Source organism: Neovison vison, chromosome 6, assembly GCF_020171115.1.
Source record: "Neovison vison isolate M4711 chromosome 6, ASM_NN_V1, whole genome shotgun sequence".
Classification (NCBI taxonomy): Eukaryota; Metazoa; Chordata; class Mammalia; order Carnivora; family Mustelidae; genus Neogale; species Neogale vison.
In genome coordinates this window covers 122,512,257-122,528,744 of record NC_058096.1, presented here as the reverse complement: position 1 = coordinate 122,528,744, position 16,488 = coordinate 122,512,257, and the positions used below count along the sequence as shown (strand labels likewise).

The following is a 16,488-nucleotide window of genomic DNA, read 5'->3' as shown; positions in this document are numbered from 1 at the left end:
CTGAATCTCACCTGTGAGACCCATCTTGCCAGTTGGATAAGGGACTCCATCTTGATCATACAGGGGTGCCCTTCCCTTCCTGCAGCCCAGCCAGAATTCAGGAAGCTTACTTAATGCCTAGAAATGGAGGAAGTGCTTCAAATCCCAAGTCTGTCTTCATTGCCTTAGGCAACCTTACCATCTGAAACATGGTAGTCTATGAATTCTGGCAGCTCTGCCCCCACGTTATAATGGGGAATGAGGTTATCCACTGACGCCTAGGGGCCAAGTGTACTGTCTCTGTAGGCAAGAACCATACTCCCAAAGCTTTTATCCCCTTGGGAGCACTGAGAAGGAGGTGCTTGGATCCCACTGCTCACAGGACCCAAACACATCTGCCCTTCCTTTCTCTCGTATCTCAAAAACACTCTTTCTCTTCTAGGACACCTATATTTCTTCCATGGGCTTTCACCAGAGTCTAAATGTGTCTTGACTTTAGGTCTGTTATGCTTTATCCCCTGCAAAAAATCTATGTGTCAAGAAATTTCAGAAAACAGAGGTGCCTGGATAACTCAGTTGGTTAAGCATCTGCCTTTTGCTCAGGTCATGATCCCAGGGTCTTGGGATCGAGTCCCAGTTTGGGCTCTCTGCTCAGCAGGAAGCCTGCTTCTCCCTCTCCCTCTGTTCCTCCCTCCGCTTGTGCTCCCTCTCTTTCTCTGTCAAATAAATAAGTAAAATCTTGGAAAAAAAGAAATCTTGGAAAACAAACACTGACATTTCAAAAAATAATGCTGCTACAATTATTTGTGGAAACGATTTTGTCTTACATTGGAACTGTCACAACCTAGAATATTTTTAGATTGCCTCTTGACCAGTGACCACAGGAAGCCATTTATGTATAGCAAACAAATATATGGCTGGAATTGGAAAATTTGGCTAAGTGTCTGATCTTTCCAAATGTCCACAAGTTTCTAGTTCTGCTCTTCCCCACCCCCGAGTAGGTCCTAACTATGTGGTGCCAGAGGAATATCTCTTGGACACAGTTGAGCAAAAATATCAGGAAGGTATCTATTTCCCTGTCTCAGCTACCATCCATGGCCACTCCCCTCCTGCTGCTTTTTCTTGTAGCCTTGACCTCCTCAGACACGAGGACATCTGGAAGTAAGGCATGGAGGAAGCAGCCCATACAGAAAGCAGCTTTCTGAGGTTACTAGTAACTTCCTCCTTAATAAACACAAGGAACTGATCTTCTTCATTTTGCTTAACCTCATCTCAGCATTTCATACTGTTGAACACCATCAGTGCTGAACCCTGTCTATCCTTGGCTCTGATGACCCTTGGGTAAGTCCTCCTTATCAAATTTTTGAGTGACACAAGGCTTAGAGTGATGACTAATACAATGAAAGACATGTATGGGATTCAGAGTAATTTTGATTGGCTGAACACTGACACATAAATAAGATGGGGCCAGGAGGTGTGATCTGTCCAATACAACTGTTTATAGGCTTATGTGAATTCTGACTCATTAGTGAAAGTCATCTTATCACTGTCCATTCCATTCCATGAGCCCTCTCTGCAAAGAGGTATGTTGATAAATTCAGGGAGTTAGGTGCCAGTGGGAGAACCACCAAGTTGATTAGGGTTCTAGAGACCACATCATATGAGGAACAGTTGAGGACACTGATACTTTTTAGCAAAGAAAAGAGGCTATTAAGGAAATTTATGATAAAAAGCTTTCAACTATGTGGAGGGTTCAATGTAAAGACGTTAAAATACATATACCAATAGTTTTAGAAAACAGGACATGGACAGCTATATAGTACCTATATGGCTGGGGAGGGAGAGGTAGGAGATTATTATAAAGGAGACCTTTCTCTTTTAACTATCTTTTAGGTAGCAATTTTCTAACATAAATGAGAAAGCAAAGACTAGACATCCATCTACTAGAGGGAACATTGAAGGGGTCTTTGCTTCACAGTGAGAGACTGGGATGACCCTGAAAAGCTAATGAAGTCTTAAAGTGAGAGAATTCCATGACACCATGATGTCTTCTATTTCTGCTGCCAGCCTCACCCCTTATTTGCCATGAATTCAGTGCTGTAGTGCATTTGGGCACTGCTCTAAACAGGAGGTGAATGAGGAGATAAGAGAAGAAATGGAAAAGAAAACGATAAAACATCTTTTTTAAAAGAACCTGCTGGGTGGCCCAGTTGGTTGAGCAGCTGCCTTCGGCTCGGGTCATGATCCCAGCGTGCTGGGATCGAGTCCCACATCGGGCTCCTTGCTCGGCGGGGAGCCTGCTTCTCCCTCTGCCTCTGCCTGCCATTCTGTCTGCCTGTGCTCTCTCTCCCTCTCTGACAAATAAATAAAAAAATCTTTAAAAAAAAAAAAAAAAGAACCTGCTGTATGTCAGGATCTGTGTGAGGCACTATATATATGTCTTCTTATTTGATCCTCACAACAAGCTCATGAGATATTTAGTATTACTTCTGTGATGAAACTAGCATTCAGAGAAGTTAAGTGACTTCCCCAAGAACACACACGTTTCAGCTGGTGGAGCCAGATTTGAACGCAGTTTTCTGTAATTCCAAAGCCCTGTGTGAGGTGTTATTTTTATTCACCATTTATTTTTGGTAAGTGATACTGGTTTTTAAAAATTTTCATGTTGCTACACAGATTCCTTCTATAATAAACTGATTCAAATTAAGTCAAGAGAAAAATAAGAATATAAAAAATAACACAGATTTGACAATGATATGAAGTGGTACTAGTAGCTACACTAGTTAAAGTTTGGGAAGTACTAATTCCAAATATTTTGACGGCAAGACTTTCCAATTTAGTCTATTTTATATGACTGCTGAGTACAAGGAAAAGAAGGAAACTTGAAAACTGAGTGGAATGTAAATTAATACTTTTGTGCCCTGATACATGGGTAATTTCACGTGTTACAATAAGGAAACTAAATGGACCCTTTCAAATAAAAAAAAAATATGATTGTAAAATCCAGAGGAAAACCCCAGGTGGGGCCTATCCGAATAAAGGATGAAGTTTCCAAGGTATGCACACAAAATGGCTGAGAGGAAGTGAAGACCCTATGAGTCAGGGGCCAGGACTCACGCAGGAGCCCTTTGGCTTTGGGAGGCCCTGGAAGGAAGGTGAAGGAGTTGACAGGTCAGTTTGGGGAAGAATGACCATCACCTTTCCCGTGGTTAAGGATAATTTTTGTGGTAAAAAAGGTCAAAGTGAGAACCGGAAAGTCTGAAAGGAAGACAGAAAAGTATGAATAAAGACTAGGTAGCTGCATAGCCTGCTCTGTGCCCGGTGATTTGCATGCAAGATCCCACCTGTCTTGCAGAACAATGCAGCAAGGATGCTGGTCACCTTTCTTGCATGAAAAGACTGAGATGAGGAGATGTTCAGTAATGGGTTCAGAGCCCAGGGGTCAAGCCATGATTTGGCCTTAGCCACCAGTTCCAAACCCATGCTATGCTACTTCCCCTGCATTATACATCCTTGCTTGGGTGCTCCTTCTCAACTCAGACAACACATAGATTTCCTTTTGTACTTTTAATTTCTCCAGTACAGCAGGGCACAACTAGCCTCCGAGAGAGTGGAGGAGACATGCTCAGAGGGAGCTGCTCCCCTCCTGAGTGCAAATGCTGCATGCTCAGAGGCACATAAATGCCTCCAAACATTGAGCAGAGGCCTTCTCAAGGCCCGACTGGGTCAGAAAAAGAAGCCAGACATTTGAGGCAAGATTATTTTATGTGTGAACCCTGACCCTGAGGAAGCACTAGGTTTGGAAAAATCCGACTTGGCATTCACACAGCTTTCAGTCTTCTGCTTGGGACTTGTTTCCAGTCTCAAGAGTACCACCCACTTCCAGAAATAGGAGCCAAGGTAATAGAAACATTCTAGATTATGACAATTAGGATTATATCAGGATAATTTAAAAATGGGCTGTGGATGTTAATTGGCTTTTAACAGGATACATGGAGGCACACTCAAATGAATGGTTTGGGGTGGGGAGTGAGAAGAGAAATACTCAGTCTCTGGGTTTTCTCATTGCACACTGTCTCCTGCAGCTCTGCCAAGCCAGAAACAGTCTGGGGTACACGGCAGTCCAGTAAAACTGTTGTTAAACTGAGTTGAACCTTTACCTTTAGGCCTCAAAATTTGCACTCCTGGATCTCTGTCAGTGTTTGTCATGTTTGTGGCTGGGCTGTCTTTGGGGAGTTTCCTCAGGGCTTTACATTCACTCACTCTCGGCTAGTGCATTTGTAGTCATTTTCATCGGTGGAAATGCCCACCTGCCATCAGAAGTTATCTGGAACCAGCCCCTGTCTGTGGTGCTATTTCTTTCTTGTCAGTTCCCCTTTCTGCATTTGAGTTCTAGCCTCAGCCCTGACATTATTTCTTTCTCTACAAGGAGTGTTAGGAGGTTTGGGGAGCTCACAAAGGCTCCTTTTCATTTGTTCCAAATACCTTGCTTCCGTGTTCCTCGGGAATGCCACTGGGCTTATGCATCTGGTCTCTGGGAGCTGCAGTAGATGGGCATTTGTGACAGGTATGTTCTTATGAAGCTCGTATGCTTGGGGAACGTGGTGTTAGATAAAGCTGTGTCTGGGTCAGAATGCTCAGAGGTGGGGCTGATGACTGGCAAGGGAGTGGGTAAGTAGGTTTGTGGAGCACATGCATAAAACTTGTGAGCATCAGGCTTGGTGTTGAGACTGGCTACATTGGAGGTAGGACATTACAAAAACGTTTCTCTTCCAGCCAGAGAACTTTGTCTGCTTTGGTGAGCTAAGAGACAGGACAGGCAGGAAACAGAAGGGGCCACTTACCAAACAACAAGCAACCACCCCTGGCATCAGGATGCTGGGGGCTCCAAGTAGCTCTGCTGCAGGAGAAGCTATCCAAGGATCCTGGCCCTGCCTGAGACCCTTGTGCTAGTGAGAAGTCCAGAGATCTGGAGCAAAACCCACAGCCTCTGCAGTGGTATCTGTTTTCTTATTTGGCCTTTCTCTTCCTGTCTCTCTCTCTTTTTCTCCTCTCTTTTCTACATTTCTTCTTCTCCTCTAAATGCCCCATCACAATATTGGCTCCTCTTGGCACTAGAGACCAACAGCTCATTTGAAAAGAAAGTCTTAAGTCAAAAAGAGCCCAGGCAGTGGGCTCGTGTTCTGTATACCATGAACATATTTGCATTTGCAAATAGGCTTAAAATAGTGCCTCCACTAATAGTTATTTAAGGAGAGACAGGTGAAAATAATTTTTGGCCAAGGGAACTTCCCACTCCTCTCAAATGGTAATAACTAAGGAGATGGTCTATTCCTCTGACATACAACCTCTTGGGACTAAGGCTCTGGACTTAAATGGGTCTAACTATGTGCACAAGTTCATAGTTCTCTATTATTTCATCTGTTTGCTTTTGCAGGTACCATTAATGCTATTTACATGAGCTATCTTGTGTATAAGCTTTTATAAATATCTGTTAATTGGTGTGTCCTAAATATATTTATTGAGTGCTTAATGATGTCACAGGTAGTGGGTATTTAACAGGGAGCATAAAAGACATGGTCCTTATACTTTTGAACATTTTAGCCTGTGGGAAAACAGTACTAATTAGGTAGTCACACTAAAATTATTGCATAGCAACCATGCTTTGAAGGCAAGGAAATGGCTCCTTGCGATTGCACTAACTGTATAACTATGTCTTTGAGCTGGATATTTTCATTACTCTAATATTCCTGAATACCAGATATCTCTTCTTGATGGAGATGAGGATCAGATGTTTTGGAGTTGAGGCTAAGGTGGGAGAGGAAAGAACATAAAAGGTGAAAAGTTAAGCCGAGCCAGATTCTTTGGGAGAAAATTGAGATTCAAATACCAAGTTTCAAAAATTGGAGAGAAGTAAGAGGTAAGTCTAGGGGTCTCTGACCAGGAGACTAAAGCTGTGAAGAAATAGAGCAAGAAAAAAACATGCCTGAAACAAGCAAAGAGGGTGGTGGGAAAGTTCCTGAGTAGTTATCCAGAGTCCAAGCAAGTGTTGACAATTCACCTTTCTTGGTCAGGCAAATAAGGGTATTTAGGGGGCAGAACAGAAGGATAGGGCGATAGGCTGGGCACACAATCCTTTAGTTGACATTTATCCTCATCTCTAACCTCATATACAGACTTGTTTCTGAACCATAGATTGGAGTATAGTCAGGGTGAGGTTTGGGAAACAGACGCCATTTTGAATATGTGTGGAAGAAAAATGTGTTTTCAGCACTTTCCATCTCCCCATCAGAATAGGAAGGTTCCCGTTCGCTATTCTCCTTCTTTTATTTAAGAGTATGGTTCCTTTCTGAGTTCCTTTTCCCATTTAGATAAATTAACTTGCACTTAACTCTTAATGGCTAAAAACAAAAAATATTGCTCCCTCCTAGCTAGCATTTGTATTTTAATAGGGGCTTTCAAAAATGCCTTTACCCAAGGAATGAGTAATTTGGGAATTCCAAGCACCAGGGTAGGGTTGGTATACAGAATAGGGAGAGGGGACGTCCCTCAATTTGTGCTCTTGAAACATTGGCTTTCTCTCTTTGACCATGATTCTGGTTCTGAGAGAACAGGAAGGGGCCCTCTTACTTTTTTATTCCAGCGTTGGCATAAATTCCTTTTAGGGAGTTCTGTGGGTCTTATTTGTGGTAGGTGGAACCCTTGACCAGACGCGCACAGAGTTGCCTGTAAACTTTGCATGATGGTCACCCATAGGCATTTTTTGACGGGAAAAAAAAAAGGAAAAAATGGTTTCCAAAACCACTGATAATTTGGAAAAGTGATGCACCTTGACTTAGAAAGATCTGATTCTAGATATGACTGAGAACTGGACATCTGTCTTGTACATAAACTTGCTATAAGGAGACTGGAAAAGCTAAATGCTTTCACCATGTTACGCTACTTCTTTTGGGTAAGTGAGGGAATGGACTTCTGATTTTAATACTTAGTTACCTAATATATCAGGGAATGAATAAAAGCAGTCTTTCCTCCTTATGAGTCTACATAGACATTTCTTCTTTGCACATATGCATCTTTGATGCTGCTCCCCTCATATCTGTGTGGAAACACCATGCTCTCAAATGGGTGAGGAGAGGGACAGCTAATCAAAGTAAGTCAGTGTTAAGTATGAAAAACTCTTCACAAATGGGGCCCAGAAAGATTTGCTCCAAGAAGAGATTGGAAAACAAGTCTGACATATGATCCAGCCTGAGCTAGAGAGGAGACATGGCTGCAAGGGGAGCTCAGTTAAGTTTAAGATGGGTGACGCACATTCATAGCCAATCATCATCTCCCGTGTCTATAAGACACCAAGAAGTGTTCATGTTTTCATCAAGGTGGTATTCATGCTCATCCTCTTTCTTGTCATACCCACTGTCCCTATGCTGGTTCAGCCTCTTCATCTTAGGTCTATGAGACTTTAGTCCTGGCTTTCCTGACCACTGTAACACCAGCCCTCATCTCCTTCCTCAGGTCACTGATAGGCTTATTTTTTTAAACTTCCATTACATAATTTTCCTGCTCCCAAACCATTAATCTCAAACTCTCAATTTTTTATCACATCAAATACAAACTCATCTGACATTCCAGACTCCATTAAGCTATCCTACTCTACTTATAGAATTTCACTTATTTGTGCAAGTGAAAAAGTAAAAAAGCCCTGCAGCATCCACCATGTTAGTCTATTAAACAAGAGTGATTCTTGGCACTCAGTTGTTGAATGAACGAATGAATGAATCAATGAATCAATCAATCTCTCACCCTCATCTTCACTTCCAATTGATTATAATCCTAAATATTGCTTGAACCTATCCACTTCTACATCTGCTACTACCACTCTAAACCAAGCGGCCATCTTCTTTCATTTACATCAGTACAATCAGTAGCCAACTGATTGGTCTTCTGGCATCTGTTCTGACTTCCCTACCATCCATTTGCTACACAGTAGCCAAGTCACCTTTTCAAAATGCAAAACTCATTATGTCACTCCTCTAATTTCTTCAGTGATTCATGTTGTACTCAGACTAAACACCAAAATCCTTTGCTGACCCCTAAGATAAGCATGGTCTATTGCCTGCTGACCTCTGCAGGCTTCTCTCCCCACTTGTCTAGTCATTTAAGCCACATCAACCTTCCCTCATTCTCCCTCTTGCCTCAGTGCCTTTGTACCTGCTGTTCTTTTGCCTAGAATCCTTCCAAGCCACTCCACTTCACCTATACAACACTTATTCAATCTGTTCTGTTTACCTATTAATGCCTAACAAACTGCCCCCAAACTTAGCAGCTTAAAACAACTAATATTTACTCTGCCTCACAATGTTGTGGTCCAGAAATTTGAGCAAGCTTTTGAGTGATTTTTCTATTCCTCATGGCATCAACTGAAGTCAGTTGGTGGTTGGTTTTATTTTATTTATTTATTTATTTATTTATTTTTAAAAGATTTTATTTATTTATTTGACAGACAGAGATCACAAGTAGGCAGAGAAGCAGGCAGGGAAAGAGAGAGGAGGAAGCAGGCTCCCCGCTGAGCAGAGAGCCCGATGTGGGATTCGATCCCGGGACCTCGAGATCATGACCTGAGCCGAAGGCAGCGGCTTAACCCACTGAGCCACCCAGGCACCCTGGTGGTTGGTTTTAATCTAGTGACTGGGCTGCTCTAGAACTCCACTGTCCAATTCAGTAGTCACTAGCTACATGTGGCTACTCAGCACTTGAAATGTAGCTTATCTAAGTGCTATAAGTGTAAAATACCTATAAGATTTTATACAGAAAAAATGTAAAATATCCATTAATAATTTTATATTAATTATATGTTGAGATTATAACATTTTAGATATACTGAATTAAATAAAATATATCATTAAAATCGATTTTTACCTATTTCTTTCTAATTTTTTAATGTGACTACTCAAAATTCTCAAATTACATATGTGATTCTGTTGTATTTCTATTGGAGAGTACTAACCTAGAACAAGGGTCAGCATTTTTTTCTATAACAGGCTGTATCATTCCTAACACAGCTACTCATTTCTACAAGTATAATGGAAAAAAAGCCACAGACAATAATTAAATAAATGGGTATAGTTGCATTCCAACAAAACTTTATTTGTAAAAATAGGTGGTGTCCAGATTTGGTCTGTAGGCTGTAGTTCACTGACCTTGGATATAGAGGATCAAGGATTTTATTCCAGTGTCTGGTGGCTTGGTAGAAATGGCTGGAATGCAGGCCTCAGCTGGGACTGTTGACTCAAACACCTACACATGGCCTCTTTGACATGGTGGTCTCAGGGTAGTGGGACATCTTTCATGATGTTTCAAAGCCCGAGAAAGAGTATTCCAAGAAAGATAGAAGCTTTCAGCCTTCTTATGATCTACCCTGCCAAGTCCCAAACATCCTTTCTGCTGCATTTTATTGGTTAAACAAGTCCCTAAGGCCAGCCCAGATTTAGGGAGAGGAGTTTAGACTTCACCTCCTCATGGGAGGAGTAGCAAAGAATACATGTCCATCTTTAATTTGTCACATCATTCTTCAAATCTCAGTTTAGACTCGTCCTATACTAGGCATTCAAAGTACCACAAACCTCTCCTCTACAGCACTTGTCATCATTACAATTTTACACTTAATTGTGTGATTATCTTGTTCCCCGACTAAACTATAAGCAGCCATGTGATGAGGAGCTATTCCTGGTATTTTTCATCATTATATTCCAAGCACTTAGCACAATGTCTGGCTCAATAAATATTTGTTGAATGAGTGAACAATATTAGAGCACAGTTTTTTGCCATTAATGGTACTAATCTCAATCCCACATTTCTCCACATACCTCTCAAGCATATCACAAAACACCCTGTCAGAAGCCTTGCTAAAAGTCACACACAGGGACGCCTGGGTGGCTCAGTTGGTTGGACGACTGCTTTCGGCTCAGGTCATGATCCTGGAGTTCCAGAATCGAGTCCCGCATTGGGCTCCCAGCTCCAAGGGGAGTCTGCTTCTCCCTCTGACCTTCTCCTTGCTAATGCTCTCTCTCACTGTCTCTCTCTCAAATAAATAAAATCTTAAAAAAAAAAAGTCAGACACATTTCAATCCCAGCAACCTTATTATTTTGCAGTTCAGAAACTTCATATAAAAGGAAATAAGCCTACCCTATTCCTCCCAGTACCTCAAAGGTAGTAATAGCTGCTCTAACAGTATAGCTTCAGGTTCTGGTGATCCGAGAAGTAATTCATGCAGCATGTCAAACTAGAGGCAAGCCAAGGTCCCAGGCAGCTTGTGGTCCTCCTGGACCTCACTCACAATGCCAGTCCACAAGCTTGGCTTGTCCAATGACAGGATGAACTGACAGAAGGTCCTGAGCACTAGGCTGAGGCTGACCTAATCCTCCCTCCTCAGAGGCTATAGCATCATCTCCTGCTTTGCTTAAAGCAAGGACTCTTGTGTGTGCCAGGACAGGGTATGCATTGCCACCTTGCACACTGATCCTAGAGCTTAAATTGTAGTTATATGGGTATACCCTATCTTTCTTTTTAGTACTGAGTGAGGGAGCAAGGCCCATACACCTTTATTTCCCCCACAAGCTGTAGAACAAGCCCGTCACTGAGTATATTCAGTAAATGTTTTCATGAGAGACAGTCTCAATGAACAATTTTCCTTAGACACCAGCAAGCTTAGCACCTTTCCTGATATCCTGATCACCACTAATATTCTGGTCAAGTTGTGAAACAGAGAACATTTCTCTCCATTGATCCCCAACTTCTACCTTGAATTCTTCTTTCCCTTCCTATGTCAGCATATCTGTACTCCTGTCCCACCATCTGGCTGGCCACCACCACCCCACATCCCGTCTTCCGCCTGAACTAGATCCCATATGTTCCTTCAGATCTGAGATACAAAAGATCCTTTGTTTATCCCATTCTCTTTCCACCCAAATACACGTACTTCCCTAGAGTTCTTCTAGGTGAGACTTGCTGAAACACTGAAGTGTGCCTGGAGCTAGGTCCATGCTAGAAAACTAATAACCTGTCCAGGGCTGGAGTGGAGAGATGCATTCTCTGCCTGACATATAAAGGGTGCTCAAGTAATATTTGTGGAATGAATGGAAGCTTAGGATAGAAACTCTCCTGATAGGGAGGGACACTTTGGGTCCTCCTGCCCCCATCACAGCCTGTCTCCCATGAATGTGCACTCTGATCCCAGGAGCTACCCTCACATCTGGCCTTTGGAATGTGCTGCTCCCCTAGTACACTAAGAGTAGGTAGAATCAGAATCCTCTCCCCTTGCTCCCACAGCCCCACTGAAACTGGCTGAAACTGCTCAACTATACCAGTATTAAAAAGAACACAATGAAGCTGTGTGGGTTTAAACCTCAACTCTATCAGTTACTACTGGGTGGCTAGGGCAAGTTCCCTAACCTCTCTGAGGCTCCATTTATTCATCTGCAATGTGGGGAGGGGGTAAGTAATCCCACTTTGTTATGAGGAATAAGACTGTAACTAGTCATTCAGCTGCCTCTCACTCACGGTCCATGATGGGTCAGGCATATATATAGTAAGGAAAAGTGCTGTACAGTAGGAGCTCTTTGGTTTCTGTGGTGAACATTCAGCTACATGGAGGCTACTTGCTTTAAACTATTGTCTAGTTCACCGACCTACAGACCTTATTCTGAACACAGCTGACAGAAATCTCTTCTCAGAGAATCCCCCCCGTAAATTCTTAGGTTCTTTCCTCTCCCATTCCCCTTTTTGCTCCCTCCCTTCAAAAGCCAGTATTTCTACTTCTCAGGCCCTCTGGAGAAAGCAATGACTCGTGGTTGTGGTTGAGAGTTCATTCCTGAGGAAACAGTGACATTTCTGCTCTTCTTCAGAAACAACAACATTGAAGAAACTGGTTCCCTAACCTAAGCCCCCATCCTCACACATATTCCATGGCTAGAGTTGAGAGAAGTTCTTCACAAGGCATGTAGAGGAACATTTCAATCTCAAGCATTTTAGCACTGTATTTTATTAGGGTCTCTGACAAATGAAGTATCCAAAGTGTTATCCAGGACAGGATCCAATCTTCAAATTAATGTTGGTCAAGTTTATTAGAAAGACTCTCTGCAGGATTTTGAGGAGGGATGTGATCTCTGTCTCCAAATTCTTAAAGGACTTTGTCAGAAGTGTATTAAGGTTTCTCTGCATAGCTCCAGAAAATGACACCAGTATTAATGAGAGGAAGTTAAGGAGAGGCCATTTCTTGCTCAGGGGAAAAGAGAATTTCCAAATAGAGAAGTTAAAATGGTATTGATTTCCTTGTCATACACAGTGCTTCTCCCCAGTGCATGAATTATAGAGATAATTTGTCCAAAATACGGTGGGCCATACTGAATCAGGTAATAATTTGAATCAAAGGTATTTGTTAAATTTATAGTGAAATATAATTTGATTTTGTGTTCCTGCTCAATACATTGCCCCAAGGAAAGACAAATCTTTGGTTGGGTCAGGCATGCTGATTTTTGGTTTGTAAACAATGGGAGATTCCTATATTAGATGGGAGTTCAGATTTAAAGGATTCCTAGTCCTCAGATTCTATGACAAACAGGATGCCGGTGGTGATTTAGTATGAGGAAGTCCATAGGAATCAAACAGAGAAATGTCTTTCCAGGCTCTACCATTGAGTGTTGTCAGCTTTGGCCCAAGAGTTAAAGCCCAAGCTCTGTAACCTACTGAAATTGTTGGGAGAGAGAAAAGAGAGTAATCAGGAGCAAGTGTGAGTTTCATATACTGAATACCCACTGTGTCCTTTAGTAACTGAATATATGTGTAACTCATCATCACAAAGCCCTACCTTTCTAACTAGGTACTAATTAACACTATTTTTTTTTAAATATTAAAGAGCTCCTGCAAGTTAAGAAAAATTTATTAAAAACCCAAAGTCTCTAATTAAAAGTAGGTAGAAGAAATGTATGCACAATACATGGAACAAGAAACATTATCTCTTGGGGCATGGGTGGCTCAGTCAGTTGGGCGTCCAGCTTTTGATTTCATCTTGGGTCATGATCTCAGGGTTGTGAGATCAAGCCTGCATCCAGCTCCACCCTGGGCTTGGAGCCCACCTGGGATTCTCTCTCACCCTCTCCCTCTGCCACTCCCCCCATCTCTATCTCCCTCTCTCTAAAAAGAAAGAAAGAAAGAAAGAAAGAAAGAAAGGTTATCTCTAATACATTTGAAAAGATGTTCAAAGTCATAATAAAGAAAATTAATTTTAAAATTATAGTAAGCACCACCTCATATCCATTAGGATGGATACCATAAGGAAACAAAAATAACAGGTGTTGACAAAAATGTGGAGAAATTGCAACAGGGCAATTCTGCACTGTTAATGGGAATATAACATTATGCAGCTGCTGTGGAAAACAGAATGTCAGTTCCTCAAAAATTAAAAATAGAATTGCCATATGATCCAGTAATTCCACTTCTGACTATACGCCCAAAAGAAATGAAAGCAAGGCCTCAAAGAGATATTTGTACATCCATGTTCACAACAGCGTTATTCACAATAGCCAGAAGGTGGAAGCAACTCAAATATCCATCAACAGATAAATGGATATACAAAATGGGGTATACATGCAGTGGAGATATTATTCAGCTTTAAAAATGAAAAAAATTTTGACATACGCTACAACATGGATGAACCTCAAATAAATTATGCTAAGTGAAATTAGCCAATCACAAAAAGACAAACACTGTACGATTCCAGTTAGGTAGCTAGAGTAGTTAAATTCATGGAGACAGATGATGGAATGGTGGTTTCCAGGGCCTGGGTGAAGGAGAGAACAGGGAGTCAGTGTTTCGTAGAGTAAGGAGTTTCAGTTTTGCAAGATGAAGAGTTCTAGAGATGGATAGTGGTGATGGTTGCACAACATTGTGCTTAACACCACTGTGCACATAAAAAATGAGTAAATGATAAATTTTATATTATGTGCATTTTACCACAATGAAAAATAATTTTTAAAAATGACAATGAAAAAAAATTTTTAAAAAAATGACAATGAGATGTCATTTTAACTCTCCCTTTTGGTAAAGATCACAGGATAGAAAACATGCTCTGTGAAAATAGGTATGCTTTTTTGTTGTGGGGGAGCATAAATATTTAATTTTAGGGGAGAACAATTTTTCAGTGTCTTTGAAGATTAAAATTACATTTACCCTTTGACCCTTTGGTCAAACCATTTCTACTTCAAGGAAGATAACTTACTCCCACATACGTGTTTTGGCATATGATCAAGGTTTTTCATTGCAGCAGAATATTGCAAAAACCTAAATGTCCCTTGATAGAGGCTGGTAAAATAAATTATTGTCCCTCAATAGAATATAACAGAATATGTAACTGTTAGAATGAAGATGTAGTTAATACAGAATCTCTAAAGTAGTGGCCAGTGTGCAAAATTGTGTATAAAGTGCTACCGTTTGTGTTTAAAAATAAAATGAAAAAAGAATATGGGTCTATGTTTTCATTTTGTTTTGCCTAAAATAACTGCAAGTAGAGGCATGAAGCTGTTAACAGGTAACAGTGGTCTCTCCAGTCATGTCTGTGGGAGAAAACTTGATAGCTAGCGGACAAGATTAGGAGAAAAGACTTGGTTTCCACTATTTATGCCCTGTACTTTTTAAATTTAATACTATGTGCAAGGATGATCTAATCAAAAATTTTAAACTCAAAACATAGGTTATAGTCTAGAGGGGAAGAAACTTAGCAGACAATTTTAGCCCAAAGCCCCATGCTGAGTGCTATGAGAGCAGAGAGCAAGGGTGTCTAGCATAACCCAAAGGGACCAGGAATGGCTTCTAGCCACACCACCCCCAAGGATGAAATTTCTGCTATTGGATCACAAAGAGTTTTGCATCTTCTCCTGAACATTGGTTTGTTTTATCCTAATGGATAGATCTGTAAATTTACTGATTAGGTTTTCATTTTCACATCAGCTGTTAAAAGGATGTAGGCCAAACTTGTGACCTGAACCATACAGGGTAGGCAGATTTCTAAACGGTAAACATTTAGCACTGGATTTGTACCAGGCTCCATTTTATATACTTGCATTTGGTTGGCTTTTTAGCTATTTCTAGTTTTGGTCATTCTCCACTAGTCTGTGCTATACCGTAAGCTGCTCTGCAGCCTTTTTGGTCTAAGTTGGAATAAGTGGGTGAGTGAAGAGGAAAGGAGGGAGGGAGAGGAAGAAAGAGAGGTTAGAAGTTATAAAGCAATGCGTGCTGTTTTCCTTGGCTTATCATGTTCTCAAAGTAGGGTCCTCAGGCCAGCAGCACAGTATCACCTGTGAGTTTCTTGATGTGGCTTTCACGGAGCCTACTAAATCAGAATCTCCGTGGACAAGGCCCAGATAACGGCTTTAACATGATCTTCCAGATCATTTTTATGCACAGTAAAGTTTGAGAATCACAGGGAAACCAAAGGCAAGTCAATTTCTAAACATAAACACACTTCATTTGTCCCATCATAGCCATTACCTTGTCTTGGTCAAGGTAAGTAATGCTAGCTATTCCAATAAACAATCCCCCAAGTTTCATTAGCTTGACACAATTGAAGTTTATGTTTTGCTCATGTCACAGTCCAGTATGGATCGCTTTAGGGTAGAAAGAGCTGCTTTATCAATTTGTTCACTGATCCAGCTTCCTTTAATAGTGAGGCTTTGCCATCTTCTAGGACCTTGGACTCTGAATTCTCTGCATCAAGAAGGCAGGAAAAGGAGGAAAGAGAGAGATGCTTTAGTGGCAGGTCTGGAAATAACACTGTCTTTTCTGCCCACAATTCCATTGGCCAGAACCTAATCACATGACTCATCGAACCTCAGGGAGCCTGGGATGTAGGGCTTATCTGCTACACACATGGGCCCAAGCAAACCCCAGGCTCCACTTGTCATGTTTTGGTTTTTAGTCATTTTCTAATCAAGTTCTATCTTTTCTTTTTTTTAATTCTAGCACTATGGGACTGAGTAACACTCTCCTTGTGATGGCCCTCCTGCTCTATGGTAAGAACCTTTTGGCTTTTTAAAGTCCTAGAATCCTACTATGTCTTCTGATGAACTGGCCACTGCAAGACTGGGCCTGAGACTAGGTGGGTTTTACTTCTTTCTATCCAGTGTTGCATAAAACCACATGGGAAAAAAAAAGAAAAAGAAAAAAAACTTTCCTGGAGAAGAAAGAGGCATCATGTTATAGGAGGTCTAGCCTGGGATGGTGCCCCACCCCTCTGCCCTCTTCCTCCCATGGTACTGGATGCACAAAGTACGGTAGACTGGCCTATCCAGCAGCACCCAGCACCCAGGGAATTAGGGAAAGACCCCTGCTCCGACACCCCCAAGGCTTAACTCTTTTCCTCCATATATATTTCTTTCTGGTCTTCTCTATTCCCATTCCTGGCATTCTCAGGGTTTTAGAAAACAGTCAATGGGCTTCTAAAAGCCTTCTATTAGGGA

At 41.4% G+C, this 16,488-nt stretch overlaps 1 protein-coding gene across 2 annotated transcripts in view; it reads left to right on the top strand.

Annotated features, from left to right (window-relative positions):
- CD86 (CD86 molecule) overlaps positions 1-16,488 on the top strand; it is a 67,087-nt gene that overhangs the window by 19,499 nt on the left and 31,100 nt on the right. For both annotated transcript variants that reach the window (XM_044252231.1, XM_044252230.1), the window contains exon 2: positions 15,992-16,041. In XM_044252231.1, the coding sequence (XP_044108166.1) occupies positions 15,992-16,041 (50 nt within the window). The remainder of the gene's footprint in view (positions 1-15,991; positions 16,042-16,488) is intronic.